Source organism: Salmo salar, chromosome ssa17 (assembly GCF_905237065.1).
Source record: "Salmo salar chromosome ssa17, Ssal_v3.1, whole genome shotgun sequence".
Classification (NCBI taxonomy): Eukaryota; Metazoa; Chordata; class Actinopteri; order Salmoniformes; family Salmonidae; genus Salmo; species Salmo salar.
This window is the reverse complement of record NC_059458.1, coordinates 82,991,824-83,016,023: the sequence shown is the minus strand read 5'-3', so window position 1 is coordinate 83,016,023 and position 24,200 is coordinate 82,991,824. Positions and strand designations below refer to the sequence as shown.

At 45.0% G+C, this 24,200-nt stretch overlaps 2 protein-coding genes and 1 long non-coding RNA gene across 5 annotated transcripts; 2 read left to right on the top strand and 1 right to left on the bottom strand.

Moving 5' to 3' along the window:
- Positions 1-2,312: 2,312 nt before the first annotated feature.
- LOC106576469 (mediator of DNA damage checkpoint protein 1-like) lies at positions 2,313-4,902 on the top strand. The gene is made up of 4 exons (XM_045698669.1): positions 2,313-2,369; positions 2,625-3,283; positions 3,454-4,146; positions 4,319-4,902. The coding sequence occupies exons 2-4, from the start codon at positions 2,710-2,712 to the stop codon at positions 4,669-4,671; spliced, it is 1,620 nt and encodes a 539-aa protein (XP_045554625.1). The 5' UTR covers positions 2,313-2,369; positions 2,625-2,709; the 3' UTR covers positions 4,672-4,902.
- A 1,791-nt stretch (positions 4,903-6,693) lies between these two features.
- Positions 6,694-24,139, bottom strand: LOC123728288 (uncharacterized). The gene is made up of 2 exons (XR_006760204.1): positions 24,065-24,139; positions 6,694-6,771 (listed from the first exon to the last, which is right to left on the bottom strand). It is a non-coding gene; the product is annotated as an uncharacterized lncRNA (long non-coding RNA).
- On the top strand, positions 19,235-22,115 carry LOC106576470 (PGC-1 and ERR-induced regulator in muscle protein 1-like). Of its 3 annotated transcripts, none has more exons than XM_045700256.1 (3): positions 19,235-19,397; positions 19,690-21,357; positions 21,530-22,115. In XM_045700256.1, exons 2-3 carry the CDS (start codon positions 19,740-19,742, stop codon positions 21,847-21,849), a joined length of 1,938 nt encoding a protein of 645 aa, XP_045556212.1. In that variant the 5' UTR covers positions 19,235-19,397; positions 19,690-19,739; the 3' UTR covers positions 21,850-22,115. The 3 variants fall into 3 exon arrangements, with proteins under 3 accessions (XP_045556212.1, XP_045556211.1, XP_014009148.2); XM_045700255.1 differs by having other exon boundaries at positions 19,655-21,357; XM_014153673.2 differs by lacking the exon at positions 19,235-19,397 and having other exon boundaries at positions 19,558-21,357.
- Positions 24,140-24,200: the final 61 nt, after the last annotated feature.

The following is a 24,200-nucleotide window of genomic DNA, read 5'->3' as shown; positions in this document are numbered from 1 at the left end:
GTAAAAGGTAGGGGCAAATATGTTCTATTGGAAAAATGACACTTATCTGCTAGTGGTAGATTACTATTCAAGATACATTGAAATAGCAAAGACACCCATAACCTCATCAGCTGGTGTTATCAATGGATTAAAGTACAGTTTTCCAGGTAAGGGGTCGCGAGGTCCTGGTTACAGATAACGCCTCCCTAGTTCTCTGCAAGCTCCTTTTCTGCTTTTGCCGCAGAATATGACTTCACACGTGACCAGTATCCCCTACCATGCACAGAGTAATGGTGAGGCAGAGAGAGCTGTGGAAACAGTCAAGGGACTGCTGAAAAAGAACAAGGATCCATACAGGGCTCTGTTAGCTTACAGAGTTACACCACTGCATCATGGGCCGCCGCCTGCCGAGCTCCTGATGGGCAGGAGGCTGCGTTCCCCATTGCCTGTCTTGTCGGCTCAGCTTAAACCCAGATGGCCTAACAGTAAGGCCTTCGCTGAGAGGGACAAACGGCTGAAACAAACGCAAACTGGAGACTTTAATCGGAGACACCGTGCTACGGAGAGGCCAAAGCTGACCGAAGATCAACATGTGTGGATTACAAACGCAAAGACCCCAGCAATAGTGCTGAGGAAAGTGGATGCCCCACGCTCCTATGTGGTGGACACAGGCTCAGAAGAGGTACGAAGGAACAAAACACACCTCAGAGCTCTTCCAGATCTACCAGCCACAAGACTGAGGCCACAGAAAATGCACAAAAAGAGGGTGAAGGAGAGAGAATGCTCACAGAGCCACAAGCGCCCCAAAAAGGATGTGAAGCCACCAGAGTGGCTGAAAGACTATGTTACGTGAAGAGAAAACATACTGTTGGGGACCATACCCAGCAAAAAGAGACAGTAAATAAGTTCATGTTCATACTGTGTAATTTAATACTTTCATACTGTTTCAGGATGTGAAGTAGCATGTTAGAGATTTCCAAATTGCATTTCAGTTAGGCTTCAGTGGTTATGCATGTTGAGTTCTTGTTCATGGGAGGGGATGATGTAGTAGGATGTCCCTTGGGGGTATCCATACCTATGTATGACATACGAGGGTAGGTTAGTAAATATGCTGGAGATAGAAACTCATTGATCTGTGCGTCCTAATTTGAGATAATATAATAAATTAGCAAAAACATTTTTCATCCATTTTAGAATAGGGCTGTAACGAAACAAAATGTCGAAAAATTCAAGGCGTCTGAATACTTTCCGAATGCACCGTAACTGTTTAATGTTGCTGGACCCCAGGAAGAGAAGCTGTTGCCTTCGCAGAAATTAACGGGGATCCTAAATACAAATACCAGTCAATTGCCAGGTTTAGAGCTTCCATGTCTGTTCTATTCATTCTTATTTATATGGTCATGCCATAGGGTATTACAGGTAAACAAGATCAGCTAAATAAATACACAAATCATTGAATAAGTATTTGTTTAATAAACGAGATAAGGAATTCCGAAGTATTTTAAAAGAATACTAAGCAAAAAATATACAGGCCAAAGCACTTCAGCAGTTTTATTTACCACACAAACACTGCTGATATACAGTAGGCCATCCACTATTAGACTATATTTCTCTATATTAATATGTGTAAATCCAACACTTGAACACTTAGCCCAACCTCCAGTATTTTGCGATTATAAGTATGTTCATTTTAAAGTAGGCCAATCAAAAAGTGCGCGTAAAAGTGGCGTCAGGTCTCCATGTCGGATTCCCCCAGTCCGCGCCTTTGTGTCAGATGAACTGCGCTCCTGTCTGCACCCCACTGTCAGCTACAAGACAAACATGACATATAAAACGTGTGGTGGCCACAGAATAGATATATCTAGTCGAGGGTGATGAACACAGGAAAGAGGAAGACGCCTATGCAGAAGATGGCCTGTTGGATTATTTTTTATAAAACGGCAGAACAGTCTTTCTGGTCGCAGGTTCCTCATATATAAGTAGCCTGTCCTACAGTATAGGGACAAATATACCTCGCCCAAAGTCTTGGCTAGTTTATTGACCCACTAAAGTGGTTCGTTTTCGAACTTTACTATGTGGGAGCGAATATACTTTTATGCATCACTGATTTGATGCGTTTTCGTAATTGTTAGTTTCATCCGTAAATTATGTCAGTAAACTGATTTATTAGAAATGATTCATGAATTCAGTCATTCATTGATGGTTTGATTGTCTGATTGATTAATACACTTCGTTGACATATCAAACTACAGGGGCAGCCATGACAGGAAGGTTGATGCTTGGCATTGTTGCGTCACAATACAAAATGCCTCTGATGACGTAATGATCAAACACCAAGCTGCCACTGGTGTAATGACGGATTATTAGCTGATTGAACTACGAGGTGAACGGTAAGTACGCCTGTCTGCCTGTTTATCGGAGAAATGAGGGGACAGACAACACTTTTATTGAGCACCAGTTATAGCTAGGCTATTAGGCATGAATAATTGAACAAAGGTGTTACATTTTAATGGATATATCTTGTCCCAAATAATTATTTCAACTTAGAAATGAATTTGATGAAATTAGATAAGAGACAGTAAAACATTTTTTTTAAATTTCCCCAAATACTAAACAAAGATGTTTCTGTGGCTCTCTTTTTATAGAATTGAATTGTGCTGAAAGCCACTTCCTATTCCAGGTATTCAAGACTAGAAGGAGCATTCTGATAAGAACACTGCAGACCAGTGAATGATGAATAGGAGGCCCAACCTGAATGGGTCTGGAGGACCAAGGTCCATCGGTGTTCCACTACTCTGTCCTTCTAACAGAGTGCTGCTGGAGAGAGAAGAGGTCAGCCAGGACCCAGTGATGGCCTCCTCTTTCAGGCCCTCAGCGTTCCCCTCCCTGCATGTTGTGCCTCGGCCTCCCCCTCCTGACGACGTCTGGTCCAAGAGGCCCACAGCTGCCCACAGAAAGAGGAGAGACCTCCAGTCCCTAGTTCCTGTCCAGGATGGATGTCGTGAGTCTCCCGGTTGGATTAACAGCAGCAGCTCCCAGCTGCCTGCCAAAACCAACAGACGCAGGCGCAACAAGGAGCTCTCCTTCACTGAGGTTCTGAAGAACTACAAGCTTCTACCTGATTCCCGGCCCAGCAGCCCAGAGAGCCTGCACCAGCATGAGATGATGATTCCTAGAATCCCTGTCAGCATCACTAGACCTGAGGGGAGGCCTAGCAACCCTCGACGCCCCACAAGACGGCCTGTTAGACCAGTTGTCCTGGTCCAGCCTGACGCACAGCCTTCCAGACCTGAGGGGAGGCCAAGCAACTCTCGACGCCCCACTAGATGGCCTGTTAGACCAGTTGTCCTGGTCCAGCCTGACGTACAGCCTTCCAGACCTGAGGGGAGGCCAAGCAACTCTCGACGCCCCACTAGACGGCCTGTTAGACCAGTTGTCCTGGTCCAGCCTGACGTACAGCCTTCCAGACCTGAGGGAGGCCAAGCAACTCTCGACGCCCCACTAGACGGCCTGTTAGACCAGTTGTCCTGGTCCAGCCTGACGTACAGCCTTCCAGACCTGAGGGGAGGCCAAGCAACCCTCGGCCCCCCAATAGACGGCCTGTTAGCCCCGTTGGCCTGGTCCAGTCTTATGTACAGCCTTCCAGACCTGAGGGGAGGCCGAGCAACCCTCGGAGCACCACTAGGAGAAAAGTGAGGCCCAGTAATCCTGTTTGTCCCGTTATTCTTGAGTCCCGACCTCCCAGTCCTGTGAGCATCACTACCAGCATTGTGGACCTAGTCCAGTTTGAGTCCTGTCCTGCTGTGAGTCTGGTCCAGCCTGAGTCACGTCCTGCCTGCCCTCTGACCCTGGAGGAGCTGGCCCTTTCAGAGTCATGCAGCTTCAGCAACAATGTGTTTGTTCTCTCCATGCCGAAAGCTGCCCAGCCAGAGGAGGCTGCAAGAGGGAGCAGCAGCGCACCCAGGGACATCATCAGGCCTGAAGCCTTCGTCCAGACAGGACCCCTGCTGGCCAGGAGAGCCCAGAGGGATGCTCCTCCTCCAAAGAAGCTCCCCAAACCCCCTGTGGCACCCCGGCCCAAACTGCTGCCCTCCCTGGGCCAGGGCAACGTGTCCCTTGTCAGTGCCAACGCCTGGGATGAAAGGACCAAGAAGAAGAGAAAGAAAGGTTACCACTTCTCTTTGTGCAATGACACATTTTGTCTATTGAATATATTGTCAATATTTTATGATGTATGTTTTTTGCTGATGTACGACCAGGAATATGATTTTCCTGTTCTTATCCATTCATAAATGAATTACTAATAAATGAATGTAACCTAATGTAATGTAATTTAAAGGAGTCAGAGTCCAGAGGTCTAGCCTGGGCCTGAGACATATCCCCCGTGACCTAGAGCTGGCCATGATGAGGCCCCGTCTGGTCAAGTCGGCCGATCCCTCCCAGCGTCCCTACCAGCCGTGGGACGACGAGGACGAGGTGGACATCTACGCCCTGAGGCGCACAGCCTTCATGTGCCCCATGTACGACCAGGAGGAGAGCAGCGGCAGGGGCAACAAGAGGGTGGCAGTGGAGGCCCTGGACAACATTCCTTTCAGAAGGAAGATCACCTTGTGTTATTTCATGGGGGCGCAGGGTCATGCTGCCAAAAGACTACTAACCCCACCCCCCTCAATTTACACAACACCCCCTTAGTCCCAGACAGAGAAGAACAGGACACACACAGAGAGACAGAGTGGACACCAACAGGGCCATCAGAGGGACAGAGATCCTCTCAGTTGATGTTAGGAATGTCAGCTACGAAAAGCTTCAATAGACCATCTCTGTAGCAAGAGAACCTCCAGTAATCAGACTGGGCTGTCCTCTGTCTCCCCTCATCTCTGATACATCAGACTGGGCTGTCCTCTGTCTCCCCTCATCTCTGATACATCAGACTGGGCTGTTCTCTGTCTCCCCTCATCTCTGATACACCAGACTGGGCTGTCCTCTGTCTCCCCTCACCTGTACTCCCCCAAGAGGAACACTGCTCCCTGCCTCCGCTCCCCTTCTCCTCTACTCCCCCAAGAGGACTACAGTCTCTCTCTTATCTCTAAATCAGTGTTGGGGTCAATTCAATGTCAATACTGTCAATTCAGGAAGTAAACTGACATTTTCTCATAGAGAGGCATTGAGGAAAATTGGAATTGGACTTTCAGTTTACTTCCTGAATTGTAAAGGAATTGACCCCAACCCTAATCTTGTCATGCACTGACCTGAGAGAGACGGTTTATTTCTCTATTTTGTTAGGTCAGGGTGTGGGGTGGGCATTCTATGTCATTATATTTCTATGTATTGGCCAGGTATGTTTTCCAATCAGAGGCAGCTGTCTATCGTTGTCTCTGATTGGGAACCATACTTAGGCAGCTTTTTCCCACCTGTGTTTGTGGGTAGTTGTTTTCTGTTTTGTTATCTGTTACCTGACAGAACTGTTGGCTTTTCGTTGTTGTTATTTTTGTTCTAGTGTTCTCAGTATTAAATAATTATGAACACTTACCACTCTGCGCTTTGGTCCCCTTCTTCTAACGACAGCCGTTACAAATCTAAATAAACTACTAGATCTCTATGATGACAGTGTCTCAGACAGAAAGACAATAATCCTGTTACTGTCCAGGACCTTGTCTTTACATTTCCCTGAAGCATTACAGAAATAAAAACAAAGCATTGAAGGAAATACAATCTTTGGAGTTCTGTGTTCATACACTGATGCATATGTTAATTAGAAGATGATATAGGACAAAACATGTCATAACTGACAGGATCAATAACATGGATAAAATGCAAGCATCAAAACTGACAACAGCTTTAAAATAAAGGGGAAGTTTATTCATTGTATTATTATTTATCCATTCCAGATTATCCTACATGTCAATCAAACTGTGCTGTGTCAATCATATTGCCTCCTAGACTCTCAGACGGTGTTCCAAATGGTACCCTATTCCCTATGGGCCCTAGTGCACCTACAAATGGTTAAGGGTACCATTTGGGACACATCCAAGCCAGACACACAGAAGACACACAGGACTCAGGACATGTCAATCACATTACATACATACACATGGGCAACAGCATCTTTCATCAGCATTACTGCATCATGAGGACAGTTAGCACATGATGATATGACATCATTACAGCATCACTGTCAAAGTGAAAGGGACAGACTGCTAAAAAGACCACTTAGAATATCACTGGACAGTGACAACTTACAGTACTGTTATATGTCCAGCAAGCAATACTAGTAGTATCCCATCATATTATTCTGAATGATGCATTTTATACTCATTTAATTCATCACTAAAGGCATCTGAATTAAACAGAAGACATTATGTCCTCAAAAATATAATAATTTAATGCATGAATTTAGCTAAAAACTATAAACAATCATAAAAGTATTTGGAGTCATACAGAAAACTCAGATGAAAAACACTTTGGAGATCCTGATATCATCACATTGTAATGTTGTTCCTTCTAACAGAATGGCTGTTTCACCTTGTAGTCCAACACATTGTAATGTTGTTCCTTCTAACAGAATGGCTGTTTCACCTTGTAGTCCATCACATTGTAATGTTGTTCCTTCTAACAGAATGGCTGTTTCACCTTGTAGTCCATCACATTGTAATGTTGTTCCTTCTAACAGAATGGCTGTTTCACCTTGTAGTCCATCACATTGTAATGTTGTTCCTTCTAACAGAATGGCTGTTTCACCTTGTAGTCCATCACATTGTAATGTTGTTCCTTCTAACAGAATGGCTGTTTCACCTTGTAGTCCAACACAGAAGTAGGTGGTCAGTAATGGTTCTTGTTTTGCAGTAAGCCAACTAAGTCGACTGGTTTAGTAAGTCTTAGATTGCATATATGATATGTGACTTGAAGGTTTTTCCTGAAACAGTCCATCCATTTCCAACAGTGAAAACCCAGCCCACATTTAATAGTAGATACTTGATGTGTTTGTGGAGCGTAGACCAAAGACTGATGAGTTATGAACAGAACAATGTGGAAGTTGAGTCCATTGTGTTCATCCATCCTTCAGCAGCCAGCCAGTCTCCACTTGATTCATCACCATCCTGCAATGTCATATTCCAACCAGCAGAGGTCACTGACTCCACGATCTGAATTGTATCACTGTTCAAAGATGCCTCTGCCTTATCCAAGGTTCATCCTCCATTTCATGGCTTAAGGTAAACAGACATACACATGCATGAATCCAGAGTATTATTTTATCAAAACCATTTATAAAACACATCATCCACAGACTGATAGTCTTCCATGGTCCTATTGCAAAGTCAAGTCCTTTGGAATAGTATTGGAGATACTGGAACTTTCCACGGTCAAAGAAAGTATGTTTCCTTTTGCATAGAAACACTATAATGTTCTCTTATAAGACACTGAAGAAGAAGAAGAAACCCAAAAGCCCTTTCATGGTTTTAGAACAGTTGTCCAAAGAAGCACAACTTTGGTGGTTTGTGTTTGAAAGTCATCAAGCATCTGAAGTCAACAGCTCTCTGTGATTGTAAAGTCATCAAGCATGGAGTCAGTTAACAGCTCTCTGTGATTGTAAAGTCATCAAGCATGAAGTCAGTCAACAGCTCTCTGTGATTGTAAAGTCATCAATCATGGAGTCAGTTAACAGCTCTCTGTGATTGTAAAGTCATCAAGCATGGAGTCAGTTAACAGCTCTCTGTGATTGTAAAGTCATCAAGCATGGAGTCAGTTAACAGCTCTCTGTGATTGTAAAGTCATCAAGCATGGAGTCAGTCAACAGCTCTCTGTGATTGTAAAGTCATCAAGCATGGAGTCAGTTAACAGCTCTCTGTGATTGTAAAGTCATCAAGCATGGAGTCAGTTAACAGCTCTCTGTGATTGTAAAGTCATCAAGCATGGAGTCAGTCAACAGCTCTCTGTGATTGTAAAGTCATCAAGCATGGAGTCAGTTAACAGCTCTCTGTGATTGTAAAGTCATCAAGCATGGAGTCAGTTAACAGCTCTCTGTGATTGTAAAGTCATCAAGCATGGAGTCAGTCAACAGCAGATTCCTCTCAGTTCATCAGCCAAAATGATCAATATCATAACTTTAGTCATATAGTCATATTGATTTATAAAGGAAATGCAAACCGGTGAGACAGGTGAGGAAGTGAGAAACGGTCTAATGTACATTGCTCGTGTTTCTTTGCCCAAGCAAGTCTCTTCTTCCTATTGGTGTCTTTAGTAGTGGTTTCTTTGCAGCAATTCGACCAAGGCGGCCTGATTCATGCAGTGTCCTCTGAAGAGTTGATGTTGAGATGTGTCTGTTTCTTGAACTCTGTGAAGCATTTATTTGTGCTGAAATCTGAGGTGCAGTTTTCTGAGGCTGGTAACTAATGAACTTATCCTCTGCAGCAGAGGTAACTCTGGGTCTTTCTTTCCTGTGGCGGTCCTCATCAGAGCCAGTTTCATCATAACATTTGATGTTTTTTGCCACTGCACTTGAAGAAACTTTCAAAAGTTCTTGAAATGTTCCGTATTGACTGACCTTCATGTTTTAAAGTTATGACGGACTGTCATTTCTCTCTGCTTATTTGAGCTGTTCTTGACATAATATGGACTTGGTATTTTACCAAATAGGGATGTCTTCTGTATACAAACCCTACCTTGTCACAACTAACCCGATTGGCTCAAACGCCTTAAGGACAGAAATTCCATAAAATATCAAGGCACCCCTCTTAATTGAAATGCATTCCAGGTGACTACCTCATGAAGCTGGTTGAGAGAATGCCAAGAGTGTGCAAAGCTGTCATTAAGGCAAAGGACACTCAAGGACATTCAGGGACAAGTCCCGGAGCCACTCCTGCGTTGTCTTGTTTGTGTGCTTAGGTTCATTGTCCTGTTGGAAGGTGAACTTTCACCCCAGTCTGAGGTCCTGAGCAATCTGGAGCAGGTTTTCATCAAGGATCTGTCTGTACTTTGCTCTGTTCATCTTTCCCTTGATTTTGACTAGTCTCCCAGTCCCTGCCGCTGAAAAACATCCCCACAGCATGATGCTGCCATCACCATGTTCAATCTTGGTGTCATCAGACCAGAGAACCTTGAGAGTCTTTAGTTGCCTTTTGGCAAACTCCAAGCAGCCTGTCATGTGCCTTTTACTGAGGAGTGGATTCCGTCTGCCCACTGTCGTGACGTTGTATTAGTTAATGTGACGACTGTTGCTCATCGAATGATTAACGGTTTATAATTGCGTGATTAAATGAATTAAGCAATGAATCAAGCAATTATTAACTCATTAACCTGGGGCACCATGGGAACATTATTTTGATTGAGTTTCTATTTCCCAAATTAACTCAAAGGATATCAGAATATCGATTTTACAACAGTCGCTAAATTAATCAACCTCTTGTCTCATGTCTGAACGTCGCATAATCCGGGAATCTGCACGAACCCGGGCTTCACCAATGAGTTTACCACACCAATCTTAGTTGATTATTTATTTACTAGCAAGCTAAAATGATGATAAAAATACACATACACAAAACACAGTCTAGCTATTGATTAGGACTTAGTATAACGGGCCAACACACTATGGCGCGTGTTACCCAAAATGGGGATTTAAAAGAGAGAGATACCAAGAAAGTACACGAGAGAAATATACATTTGGGTTCATTTGTCAGCCATGCTTATTTAAACCTAGCCTTGCCCCGAACTGCCGCTCTTATGGGTCAGAATATAATGATGTAATTACGTGTTGGAGGTCTCAGGTGGGTCGTTTAGGCTTCTCAATGACGCACTTCTCCGGCGCAACTCTCTGGTTGTCCTCACGATGTCAGTCCTTCTTGGCTTAGTGGTCTGATCCCTCGCCCTTGATCTGAAAGGGGTCTTCTGAGGACAGACAGCTCTGTAGCTGAGAGCTCACAGCTTCGGACTCGAACGGTGTAGATACCACGATTCAATGGAGAGTGGAGGCTGGGTGGTTCGGCTTGAATTCACCCGCTTAGACACAGCTACTCGTCCGTAGCTCGTGTAGAAAAAGATTTCTTTGTCTTCAACCTTGTGTTTCGTTTTGGGGTTCGTTGACTTTGTTAGACCTTCGCTGCAGCTTGGGGTCAATTAGTCTGATATGTTAATTCTTCACTCTCCTGTCTTATACCCTTGGGTCAGAAGTGGGCGTAACCGCCTTTAGGGCAATTCTCTGGGCGGACCAAGTTAAGGGGCAAGGCCTAGATTTGACTAAAATCCTATTTTAGACACTACCTTCACATCTCATCTTTACCAAAACATTCTCTTTGATTTGGATATTTTCCACACAACGTACAATGTATAAACATCAGGCATATACTGGGAAAACTCTTAAAGGTACAATGTTTTCATAATAACGACAATTCTTAACCTTTAATAACAATACAAAAGTTACATACATTTTCATATTCCACCTCTCGTCATGACCACCATTGTGGCTGACGGAAACCATTGTTCCAAAGTCCCTTTATTGCATGTTTAATGTTCTGAGGCCAGTTCTCCATTGTGAGGACAAAGGAATTTCTCTGTGGCCTAAGGTTAATTATGGGCGTGAGGGGTCATAAAACCCCCACATCTTCAGACCCCTAGATCTCTCGTCCTCTGTTGGGGGTTTGGGAGATAATCTGTAGGGTGGTGGTCTCCTGTACCCTGACCTAATCAGGACAGTCATGACACCACTCTACCATAAAGGCCTGATTAGTGGAGTGCTGCAGAGATGGTTCTCTTTCTGGAAGGTTCTCCCATCTCCACAGAGGAACTCTGGAGCGCCGTCAGAGTGACCATCGGTTCTTGGTCACATCACTGGCCAAGGCCTTTCTCCCCCGATTGCTCAGTTTGCCCTTGCAGACAGCTCTGGGAAGAGTCTTGGTGGTTCTAAAATTCTTCCATTTAAGAATGATGGAGGCCAATGTGTTCTTTGGAACCTTCAATGCTGCAAAATAAATGTGGTACTCTTACCCAGCTCTGTGCCTAGACACAATCCTGTCTCGGTGCTCTATGGACTATTCCTCAACCTCACGGCTTGATTTTTGCTCTGACATGGACTGTCAACTGTGAGAGCTTATATAGACAGGTGTGTGCCTTTCCAAATCATGTCCAATCAATTGAATTGACACAGGTGGACTCCAATCAAGTTGTAGAAACATGTCAAGGATGATCAATGGAAACAGGATGTAACTGAGCTCAATTTCGAGTCTTTCGATTCATAGCTGTAGTAGGATGTCCCTTGGGGGTATCCATACCTATGTATGACATGCGTGGGTTAGGTTAATAAACATGCTGGAGCTAGAACCTCGTTGTCGCCGCTCCTTATTTTAGATCTTACTACATGGAGTCAGAAGTGGGTTTAATAATCACATAAACGTGAAGGACGTACCAAGTAAATCATACATTCAGGCTGTTTCAAAGCAGGGAGGGCACAGTGTTGGAGATAAAACAGCGCATATCATTATTTTGCAAGCTAACGAGCAAGGACTAAGTTACTGCTAAGCAACATGTTGCAAGAGGAAGCAACTGGCGGGATATCAGGGTTTGCGACTCCAAGATCAACGGGCTCTGGCGCAAACACGGACAGGCCAGTGGCTAGTGCTGACGGATTTCGCATTAGTCCCCCGGAGAATTTTGATTGTATGAACATTTAAAACTGGACGAAATGGATCAGGCACTTTGAAAGGTACAGGGTAGCATCAGGGTTAAATGTGAAATGAGGCATTTCAAGTTAATACACTGATCTACTCTATGGGTGATGAAGCCGAGGATATATTAAATGCTTCAACGTTGACTGAGGAAGAGAAACTTAACTACAGTGCTGTTAAAGACTGTTTTGAAAGGCATTTTGTAGGGAGACACAACATTATATTTGAGAGAGCTAGGTTTAATATGTGCAAACAGGAGCAGGGTAAAACCACCGACAGTTTTATCACAGCTGTTCACAAACTAGCAGAATATTGTCAGTTTGGCGCGCTCAGGGAAGAGCTGATCCGAGGTCGGATTGTAGTGGGAATAAGAAATATATCACTTCCTTTTTTTTTTCAATTTAAAGTTTTATTAAGTTAAGTTTTCTTGTTTTTCAATCAACCAACAAAACACATTCCACATTCACAGATGTGACAGACTTAAAAAAATAAAATATATATATATATTTATTATATATACATACACACAAAGAATAATTATTCAAAAATAAAAAATAAATATATATAAATAAAACTTGCAGCAGCACTATCAAAGGTTCTTATTAGCTATTTCCAGCCTTAGCTGAGACGACGAGCAAATAATTAGTTTTTAGATTTTACAGCACCTTACACAACATGTATCTGCTCATTTCCCTAATCACCCCATTCACTCTGTCCAATATGAACTATAGTTGAGTAGTGGAGACCAGAGTCTATCAAACTTGGGCTGTGTCTTGCGGAGGTCACAAGTGAGCTTTTCAAGGGGGAGAAAGTCAACAATCTGGTCAATCCACATTTTAAAGGAGAGGTATTAGAGGCCCACAATAGAAGAATACATTTCTTAGCAAAGTATGTAATAGTCTTAAGCAAATGTTCTCTGTCAGGATCAAGAACAAAGTCCTGCTGGGCATTAAGAAGATAGATACACGGGGTCATATCAAACTGTACATCTAGTATTTTCTGTGCAGCAGTATGTATAGATTGTCAAAATCTGGCACTCTCTACAGCTCCAAAATACATGCATATAGGTTCCACTTTCAGAGGTACATCTTTTACAGTTAGGAGAAATGTCTGTTTTCATTCTATGGAGTCTGAGTGTAATAACAGTTGTACAAAAATGTGTAATTAGATTCTTTCATTTTTACATTAGTAGAGGAGCAGTATACCCTGTCGCAAACCTCCGCCCATAACTCATCACTGATAGTCAAACCTCCGCCCATAACTCATCACTGATAGTCAGACCTCCGCCCATAACTCATCACTGATAGTCAGACCTCCGCCCATAACTCATCACTGATAGTCAAACCTCCGCCCATAACTCATCACTGATAGTCAGACCTCCGCCCATAACTCATCACTGATAGTCAGACCTCCGCCCATAACTCATCACTGATAGTCAGACCTCCGCCCATAACTCATTGCTGATAGTCAGACCTCCGCCCATAACTCATTGCTGATAGTCAGACCTTTCATTTAGAGATCGTTCTTGATTCGATCCAGGAGTGGAAGATAATTTTCCTTGAAAAGGCTATTCAGATCTGGTGTTATGAAGATCCCAAGGTATTGAAACCCCTGTGTCTTCCATTGGAATGGACATAGTGTCTTCATAGAGCTGGTGAGTGTAATATTGAGAGGGCAGACAGTGGATTTCTTGAAATGTATCTTATAACCTTAAAACTTCCCATACTGAGCAATTGTCTAAAATGGGAGGGAGGGATTTCTCAGGGTTGGATATGTAGAGCAAGACATCATCCGCGTAGAGCGAAATCTTGTGCTGCAGGCCGCCTGCAGAAACATCCATAATACCTGTATTGCTCCTTATCAACTCTGCCAGAGGCTCCGCCCCAACAAGTAGAGCAGGGGGGACAGTGAGCATCCTTGTCTTGTGCCCCGTCCCAAAGGGAATCTGTCAGAGTTCAGTCCGTTAGTAGTCTCCATGGCATTTGGATGAGAGTATAGTGATTTGATCCATTTAATAAAGTTTGGGCCCATATTGAACTTTTCTAAGACTGAGAACAGAAAGCTCCACTCCATCCTGTCGAACGCCTTCTCAGCAATATATCACTTTCTGAAAAGTTACAGTTGGATTCCCAGCTTACCTTGTCCAAAGCAGGTTAGGCAGAGTGAGACAGTAAAAAGACTGCAGATGATGCTGAACGTGGAAATAGGAAATAAATGCATTTTCATACCGAGCTAAAAAAACGGAGGGGAACACAGAACAGAGACAGACGTGGAGAAAACAATCACAGACAGCACCAGTAGCTAGTTCAAGTGTTTGTTGTAAATGTGGGAAATCGCCTTTCCACAGATGGAAAGATTGCCCAGCAAAGGATGTAGAATGCAGGAAACGTCACAGGAGAGGACACTTTTCAGCTGTCTGTCGATTAAAGCAAATGCATGAGGTCTCAGAGGAGGTACAGTAGGACAGCATCTTTCTGGGAGAAGGGAAAACAATGCTGGCTGGCATTCAGACATTAACCTCACTAGGGTAGGGGGGCATTATTTTCACCTCTGGATGAAAAGCATGCCCAAAGTAAACTGCCTGTTACTCAGGCCCAGAAGCTAGGTTATGCATATAATTGGTAGATTTGGAAAACACTCTAAAGTTTCCAAAACTGTTAAAATAATGTCTGTGAGTATAACAGAACTGATATGGCAGGCGAAAACTGCCTATACAGATTCCATTGACTTAGGACTCAAATTGCACGTCCTATGGCTTCCACTAGATGTCAACAGTCTTTAGAAATTGTTTCAGGCTTGTATTCTGAAAAATGAGCGAGCAAGACCACTCTGAATGAGTGGACACTGCAGTGACCCAGAGGTTTTTCATGCGCAGGACCAAGAGCGCGCCTTCCTTGTTTTCATTTTATATTGACGAAGCTTTTGTCAGGTTGAAATATTATTGATTATTATGACTAAAAACACCCTGAGGATTGATTATAAACATCGTTTGACATGTTTCTACAAACTTTACTGATACTTTACTGATAGGTTTTTGGATATAAAGAGGGACTTTATCGAACAAAATGAACATTTATTGAGTAAATGGGAGTCTTGTGAGTGCAACCATATGAAGATCATCAAATGTAAGTGATTAATTTTAATTTCTGACTTGTGTAACTCCTCTACTTGGCTGGTAACTGTTTGTAATGATTTGTCTGCTGGGCGCTGTTCTCAGATAATCGCATGGTATGCTTTCGCCATGAAGCCTTTTTGAAATCTGAATTAACAAGAAGTGAATCTTTAAACCGATGGATAACACTTGTATGTTTTATGAATTTTTATAATGAGTATTTCTGTTTTTGAATTTGACGCTCTGCAATTTCACTGGATGTTGGCCAGGTGGGACGCTACCGTCCCACACCCCCTAGAGAGGTTAAACTCAATGGGGAGGTTGTGTCATTTAAACTAGACACTGGGGCAGCAGTGACAGCTATCCCACTAGGCTGTATAGCTATAGCAGAGATGGCCCTTTGCTCTCTACAAACAAAAAACTGTACGGGCCCAGTAATAAGATATTACCAGTGGTAGGGCAGTTGGTGATTAAACTGGAGAGTAAGGACAAAAGTGCCATGCAGCCGGTCTTCGTCATTGACTCTCTGGCCAGAGCGTTGCTGGGGTTGCCAGCAATTGAAGCATTGCAACTCATTGAGAGAGTGAGCGAACTGGAGGACCCAGGTGAGGTTTTCAAAAAGAAATTCCCCAAAGTGTTTTCTGGTCTAGGAAGGATAGGTGAATACAAAATCCACCTGAAAGAGGATGCTGTCCCCTATGCCCTTACCACCCCTCGCCGTGTGCCTATCCCTGTATTGGCCAGAGTAAAGGAAGAGTTGGGGAGGATGGAAGAAATTGGGGCGGTGTCTAAAATAGAGAGTCCCACTGAATGGTGTGCAGGGATGGTAGTGGTCCCAAAAGCCAATGGGGACATAAGGATGTGTGGACATGACTAACTTGAATGAGCTACTCTGCAGAGAGACACATCTTACCATCAGTGGAGCAGTCACTGGCTCAGTTGGATGGCTGACAAGTCTTCACAAAGCTGGATGCCCGCTCAGGTTTCTGGCAGATACCGCTGTCATCAGAGAGTAGGGCGCTCACAACGTTTAGAACACCGTTTGGCCGTTACTGTTTTGCCATTTGGAATCGCTTCCGGTCCTGAGCATTTCCAAAGACGCATGTCCTAGCTGTTGGATGGGCTGAGTGGCGTCATAGTCCACGCGGACGATGTGCCCATGTGCAGAAGGGACAGAACAGAACATGATGTAAGGCTCACGGCAGTTCTGACCAGACTCCGGGAGACTGGCCTGACACTCAATGAAAAATGTACTGTTGCACAGTCAGAGGTCTTGTTCTTGGGACACAAAATCAGTGCAGCTGGAATAGAGCCGGACCCGGAGAAGATCAGTGCCATCACAGATGTGCCCATACTCCAGAATGTGGCTGAAGTCAGGACCTTCTTAGGCATGGCCACATATGTGGGTAAGTTCCTCCCACAGTTCTCAGATACAACCAAACCTCTGAGAGACTTACTAGCCAAAGAGAATGATTGGTCATGGGGTCACGTGCAACAGGTGGCCTTTGACAAAATCAAAGGAGACCTGGCCTCACAGAGAGTGCTGGCCCAGTACCGTCCCCCACGCTAAGACAAAGGTATCAGCAGATGCATCATCCTTTGGGCTAGGGGCGGTCCTCACACAGATGCAGGACAACATGGAGTGGCGTCCAATATCTCCCCGAAGCTTATCAGACACAGTGCAAAGGTATGCTCAAGTGGAGAAGGAGGCGTTGGCTATCACATGGGCATGTGAAAGGCTCAGCCAATACCTTATTGGCCTGCAGTTTACAGCAGAGTCTGACCACAAACCACCGCTGGCTCTGTTAGGGACAACAGCACTGGACGACTTGCCTCCCAGAGTTCTGCTCTTCTGCCTCAGATTACTGAGGTTCACCTACAAGATGGTGTATGTGCCAGGGAAGGCACTGATCACAGCAGATGCCCTCTCCAGGGCCCCAATTAAACGTCCATTATCAGAGGAGGAGCAATGTCTAGAGGGTGAGGTACAGCCTACCTGCATCTCAGACCAAACCGCAGCAGATTGCAGAGGAGCAACAACGAGACCCCATCTGCCGACAGATAGTGCAGCAGTGCAAAAAGGGATGGCCCGGGCAGAAGGAACTGCCTCAGCTGCTGAAGCCCTATTGGGTGCATCAAAGTGACTTCCACTGTAATGGAGACCTTCTCATGAAAGGACAACGAATAGTTATCCCAGAGACTCTACAACCAGAAGTGCTAGACAGAGTGCATGAGGGACACATGGGGATAACCAAATGCAGACTGAGGGCTCAACAGTCAGTGTGGTGGCTTGGTCTTAGTACTCAGATTGCCAAACTGGTGGCCCAGTGTGAGGTCTGTACAAAATGTCAACCTTGTCATCCGGAGCCAATGATGGTAACGGTGCTGCCAAAACGGCCATGGTAAAAGGTAGGGGCAAATATGTTCTATTGGAAAAATGACACTTATCTGCTAGTGGTAGATTACTATTCAAGATACATTGAAATAGCAAAGAATATGACTTCACACGTGACCAGTATCCCCTACCATGCACAGAGTAATGGTGAGGCAGAGAGAGCTGTGGAAACAGTCAAGGGACTGCTGAAAAAGAACAAGGATCCATACAGGGCTCTGTTAGCTTACAGAGTTACACCACTGCATCATGGGCCGCCGCCTGCCGAGCTCCTGATGGGCAGGAGGCTGCGTTCCCCATTGCCTGTCTTGTCGGCTCAGCTTAAACCCAGATGGCCTAACAGTAAGGCCTTCGCTGAGAGGGACAAACGGCTGAAACAAACGCAAACTGGAGACTTTAATCGGAGACACCGTGCTACGGAGAGGCCAAAGCTGACCGAAGATCAACATGTGTGGATTACAAACGCAAAGACCCCAGCAATAGTGCTGAGGAAAGTGGATGCCCCACGCTCCTATGTGGTGGACACAGGCTCAGAAGAGGTACGAAGGAACAAAACACACCTCAGAGCTCTTCCAGATCTACCAGCCACACAGACTGAGGCCACAGAAAATGCACAAAAAGAGGGTGAAGGAGAGAGAATGCTCACAGAGCCACAAGCGCGCCCAAAAAAGGATGTGAAGCCACCAGAGTGGCTGAAAGACTATGTTACGTGAAGAGAAAACATACTGTTGGGGACCATACCCAGCAAAAAGAGACAGTAAATAAGTTCATGTTCATACTGTGTAATTTAATACTTTCATACTGTTTCAGGATGTGAAGTAGCATGTTAGAGATTAATACTGGTTTCCAAATTGCATTTCAGTTAGGCTTCAGTGGTTATGCATGTTGAGTTCTTGTTCATGGGAGGGGATGATGTAGTAGGATGTCCCTTGGGGGTATCCATACCTATGTATGACATACGAGGGTAGGTTAGTAAATATGCTGGAGATAGAAACTCATTGATCTGTGCGTCCTAATTTGAGATAATATAATAAATTAGCAAAAACATTTTTCATCCATTTTAGAATAGGGCTGTAACGAAACAAAATGTCGAAAAATTCAAGGCGTCTGAATACTTTCCGAATGCACCGTAACTGTTTAATGTTGCTGGACCCCAGGAAGAGAAGCTGTTGCCTTCGCAGAAATTAACGGGGATCCTAAATACAAATACCAGTCAATTGCCAGGTTTAGAGCTTCCATGTCTGTTCTATTCATTCTTATTTATATGGTCATGCCATAGGGTATTACAGGTAAACAAGATCAGCTAAATAAATACACAAATCATTGAATAAGTATTTGTTTAATAAACGAGATAAGGAATTCCGAAGTATTTTAAAAGAATACTAAGCAAAAAATATACAGGCCAAAGCACTTCAGCAGTTTTATTTACCACACAAACACTGCTGATATACAGTAGGTCATCCACTATTAGACTATATTTCTCTATATTAATGTGTGTAAATCCAACACTTGAACACTTAGCCCAACCTCCAGTATGTTGCGATTATAAGTATGTTCATTTTAAAGTAGGCCAATCAAAAAGTGCGCGTAAAAGTGGCGTCAGGTCTCCATGTCGGATTCCCCCAGTCCGCGCCTTTGTGTCAGATGAACTGCGCTCCTGTCTGCACCCCACTGTCAGCTACAAGACAAACATGACATATAAAACGTGTGGTGGCCACAGAATAGATATATCTAGTCGAGGGTGATGAACACAGGAAAGAGGAAGACGCCTATGCAGAAGATGGCCTGTTGGATTATTTTTTATAAAACGGCAGAACAGTCTTTCTGGTCGCAGGTTCCTCATATATAAGTAGCCTGTCCTACAGTATAGGGACAAATATACCTCGCCCAAAGTCTTGGCTAGTTTATTGACCCACTAAAGTGGTTCGTTTTCGAACTTTACTATGTGGGAGCGAATATACTTTTACGCATCACTGATTTGATGCGTTTTCGTAATTGTTAGTTTCATCCGTAAATTATGTCAGTAAACTGATTTATTAGAAATGATTCATGAATTCAGTCATTCATTGATGGTTTGATTGTCTGATTGATTAATACACTTCGTTGACATATCAAACTACAGGGGCAGCCATGACAGGAAGGTTGATGCTTGGCATTGTTGCGTCACAATACAAAATGCCTCTGATGACGTAATGATCAAACACCAAGCTGCCACTGGTGTAATGACGGATTATTAGCTGATTGAACTACGAGGTGAACGGTAAAGTACGCCTGTCTGCCTGTTTATCGGAGAAATGAGGGGACAGACAACACTTTTATTGAGCACCAGTTATAGCTAGGCTATTAGGCATGAATAATTGAACAAAGGTGTTACATTTTAATGGATATATCTTGTCTCAAATAATTATTTCAACTTAGAAATGAATTTGATGAAATTAGATAAGAGACAGTAAAACATTTTTTTTTAAATTTCCCCAAATACTAAACAAAGATGTTTCTGTGGCTCTCTTTTTATAGAATTTAATTGTGCTGAAAGCCACTTCCTATTCCAGGTATTCAAGACTAGAAGGAGCATTCTGATAAGAACACTGCAGACCAGTGAATGATGAATAGGAGGCCCAACCTGAATGGGTCTGGAGGACCAAGGTCCATCGGTGTTCCACTACTCTGTCCTTCTAACAGAGTGCTGCTGGAGAGAGAAGAGGTCAGCCAGGACCCAGTGATGGCCTCCTCTTTCAGGCCCTCAGCGTTCCCCTCCCTGCATGTTGTGCCTCGGCCTCCCCCTCCTGACGACGTCTGGTCCAAGAGGCCCACAGCTGCCCACAGAAAGAGGAGAGACCTCCAGTCCCTAGTTCCTGTCCAGGATGGATGTCGTGAGTCTCCCGGTTGGATTAACAGCAGCAGCTCCCAGCTGCCTGCCAAAACCAACAGACGCAGGCGCAACAAGGAGCTCTCCTTCACTGAGGTTCTGAAGAACTACAAGCTTCTACCTGATTCCCGGCCCAGCAGCCCAGAGAGCCTGCACCAGCATGAGATGATGATTCCTAGAATCCCTGTCAGCATCACTAGACCTGAGGGGAGGCCTAGCAACCCTCGACGCCCCACAAGACGGCCTGTTAGACCAGTTGTCCTGGTCCAGCCTGACGTACAGCCTTCCAGACCTGAGGGGAGGCCAAGCAACTCTCGACGCCCCACTAGACGGCCTGTTAGACCAGTTGTCCTGGTCCAGCCTGACGTACAGCCTTCCAGACCTGAGGGGAGGCCAAGCAACTCTCGACGCCCCACTAGACGGCCTGTTAGCCCCGTTGGCCTGGTCCAGCCTGACGTACAGCCTTCCAGACCTGAGGGGAGGCCAAGCAACTCTCGACGCCCCACTAGACGGCCTGTTAGACCAGTTGTCCTGGTCCAGCCTGACGTACAGCCTTCCAGACCTGAGGGGAGGCCAAGCAACTCTCGACGCCCCACTAGACGGCCTGTTAGACCAGTTGTCCTGGTCCAGCCTGACGTACAGCCTTCCAGACCTGAGGGGAGGCCGAGCAACTCTCGACGCCCCACTAGACGGCCTGTTAGCCCCGTTGGCCTGGTCCAGCCTGACGTACAGCCTTCCAAACCTGAGGGGAGGCCAAGCAACCCTCAATGCCCCAATAGACGGCCTGTTAGCCCCGTTGGCCTGGTCCAGTCTTATGTACAGCCTTCCAGACCTGAGGGGAGGCCGAGCAACCCTCGGAGCACCACTAGGAGAAAAGTGAGGCCCAGTAATCCTGTTTGTCCCGTTATTCTTGAGTCCCGACCTCCCAGTCCTGTGAGCATCACTACCAGCATTGTGGACCTAGTCCAGTTTGAGTCCTGTCCTGCTGTGAGTCTGGTCCAGCCTGAGTCACGTCCTGCCTGCCCTCTGACCCTGGAGGAGCTGGCCCTTTCAGAGTCATGCAGCTTCAGCAACAATGTGTTTGTTCTCTCCATGCCGAAAGCTGCCCAGCCAGAGGAGGCTGCAAGAGGGAGCAGCAGCGCACCCAGGGACATCATCAGGCCTGAAGCCTTCGTCCAGACAGGACCCCTGCTGGCCAGGAGAGCCCAGAGGGATGCTCCTCCTCCAAAGAAGCTCCCCAAACCCCCTGTGGCCCCCCGGCCCAAACTGCTGCCCTCCCTGGGCCAGGGCAACGTGTCCCTTGTCAGTGCCAACGCCTGGGATGAAAGGACCAAGAAGAAGAGAAAGAAAGGTTACCACTTCTCTTTGTGCAATGACACATTTTGTCTATTGAATATATTGTCAATATTTTATGATGTATGTTTTTTGCTGATGTACGACCAGGAATATGATTTTCCTGTTCTTATCCATTCATAAATGAATTACTAATAAATGAATGTAACCTAATGTAATGTAATTTAAAGGAGTCAGAGTCCAGAGGTCTAGCCTGGGCCTGAGACATATCCCCCGTGACCTAGAGCTGGCCATGATGAGGCCCCGTCTGGTCAAGTCGGCCGATCCCTCCCAGCGTCCCTACCAGCCGTGGGACGACGAGGACGAGGTGGACATCTACGCCCTGAGGCGCACAGCCTTCATGTGCCCCATGTACGACCAGGAGGAGAGCAGCGGCAGGGGCAACAAGAGGGTGGCAGTGGAGGCCCTGGACAACATTCCTTTCAGAAGGAAGATCACCTTGTGTTATTTCATGGGTGGGCGCAGGGTGATGCTGCCAAAAGACTACTAACCCCACCCCCCTCAATTTACACAACACCCCCTTAGTCCCAGACAGAGAAGAACAGGACACACACAGAGAGACAGAGTGGACACCAACAGGGCCATCAGAGGGACAGAGATCCTCTCAGTTGATGTTAGGAATGTCAGCTACTAAAAGCTTCAATAGACCATCTCTGTAGCAAGAGAACCTCCAGTAATCAGACTGGGCTGTCCTCTGTCTCCCCTCATCTCTGATACACCAGACTGGGCTGTCCTCTGTCTCCCCTCATCTCTGATACATCAGACTGGGCTGTCCTCTGTCTCCCCTCATCTCTGATACATCAGACTGGGCTGTCCTCTGTCTCCCCTCATCTCTGATACATCAGACTGAGCTGTCCTCTGTCTCCCCTCATCTCTGATACATCAGACTGGGCTGTCCTCTGTCTCCCCTCATCTCTGATACATCAGACTGGGCTGTCCTCTGTCTCCCCTCATCTCTGATACACCAGACTGGGCTGTCCTCTGTCTCCCCTCATCTCTGATACATCAGACTGGGCTGTCCTCTGTCTCCCCTCATCTCTGATACATCAGACTGGGCTGTCCTCTGTCTCCCCTCATCTCTGATACATCAGACTGGGCTGTCCTCTGTCTCCCCTCATCTCTGATACAACAGACTGGGCTGTCCTCTGTCTCCCCTCATCTCTGATACATCAGACTGGGCTGTCCTCTGTCTCCCCTCATCTCTGATACATCAGACTGGGCTGTCCTCTGTCTCCCCTCATCTCTGATACATCAGACTGGGCTGTCCTCTGTCTCCCCTCATCTCTGATACATCAGACTGGGCTGTCCTCTGTCTCCCCTCATCTCTGATACATCAGACTGGGCTGTCCTCTGTCTCCCCTCATCTCTGATACATCAGACTGGGCTGTCCTCTGTCTCCCCTCATCTCTGATACATCAGACTGGGCTGTCCTCTGTCTCCCCTCATCTCTGATACACCAGACTGGGCTGTCCTCTGTCTCCCCTCATCTCTGATACATCAGACTGGGCTGTCCTCTGTCTCCCCTCACCTGTACTCCCCCAAGAGGAACACTGCTCCCTGCCTCCCCTCCCCTTCTCTACTCCCCCAAGAGGACTACAGTCTCTCTCTTATCTCTAAATCAGTGTTGGGGTCAATTCAATGTCAATACTGTCAATTCAGGAAGTAAAAATAATTTTTCTCATAGAGGCATTGAGGAAAATTGGAATTGGACTTTCAGTTTACTTCCTGATTTGTAAAGGAATTGACCCCAACCCTAATCTAAATAATCTACTAGATCTCTATGATGACTCTGTCTCAGACAGAAAGACAATAATCCTGTTACTGTCCAGGACCTTGTCTTTACATTTCCCTGAAGCATTACAGAAATAAAAACAAAGCATTGAAGGAAATACAATCTTTGGAGTTCTGTGTTCATACACTGATGCATATGTTAATTAGAAGATGATATAGGACAAAACATGTCATAACTGACAGGATCAATAACATGGATAAAATGCAAGCATCAAAACTGACAACAGCTTTAAAATAAAGAGGAAGTTTATTCATTGTATTATTATTTATCCATTCCAGATTATCCTACATGTCAATCAAACTGTGCTGTGTAAATCATATTGCCTCCTAGACTCTCAGACGGTGTTCCAAATGGTACCCTATTCCCTATGGGCCCTAGTGCACCTACAAATGGTTAAGGGTACCATTTGGGACACATCCAAGCCAGACACACAGAAGACACACAGGACTCAGGACATGTCAATCACATTACATACATACACATGGGCAACAGCATCTTTTATCAGCATTACTGCATCATGAGGACAGTTAGCACATGATGACATGACATCATTACAGCATCACTGTCAAAGTGAATGGGACAGACTGCTAAAAAAGACCACTTAGAATATCACTGGACAGTGACAACTTACAGTACTGTTATATGTCCAGCAAGCAATACTAGTAGTATCCCATCATATTATTCTGAATGATGCATTTTATACTCATTTAATTCATCACTAAAGGCATCTGAATTAAACAGAAGACATTATGTCCTCAAAAATATAATAATTTAATGCATGAATTTAGCTAAAAACTATAAACAATCATAAAAGTATTTGGAGTCACACAGAAAACTCAGATGAAAAACACTTTGGAGATCCTAATATCATCACATTGTAATGTTGTTCCTTCTAACAGAATGGCTGTTTCACCTTGTAGTCCATCACATTGTAATGTTGTTCCTTCTAACAGAATGGCTGTTTCACCTTGTAGTCCATCACATTGTAATGTTGTTCCTTCTAACAGAATGGCTGTTTCACCTTGTAGTCCATCACATTGTAATGTTGT

Coding starts and splice junctions, on each gene's coding strand:
- LOC106576469 (XM_045698669.1), top strand. CDS start 2,710: ATGATGAATAGGAGGCCCAACCTGAATGGGTCTGGAGGACCAAGGTCC. Junction 3,284..3,453: donor CAGACCTGAGGGGAGGCCAA/GCAACTCTCGAC, acceptor TCCAGACCTGAG/GGAGGCCAAGCAACTCTCGA. Junction 4,147..4,318: donor CAAGAAGAAGAGAAAGAAAG/GTTACCACTTCT, acceptor TGTAATTTAAAG/GAGTCAGAGTCCAGAGGTCT.
- LOC106576470 (XM_045700256.1), top strand. CDS start 19,740: ATGATGAATAGGAGGCCCAACCTGAATGGGTCTGGAGGACCAAGGTCC. Junction 21,358..21,529: donor CAAGAAGAAGAGAAAGAAAG/GTTACCACTTCT, acceptor TGTAATTTAAAG/GAGTCAGAGTCCAGAGGTCT.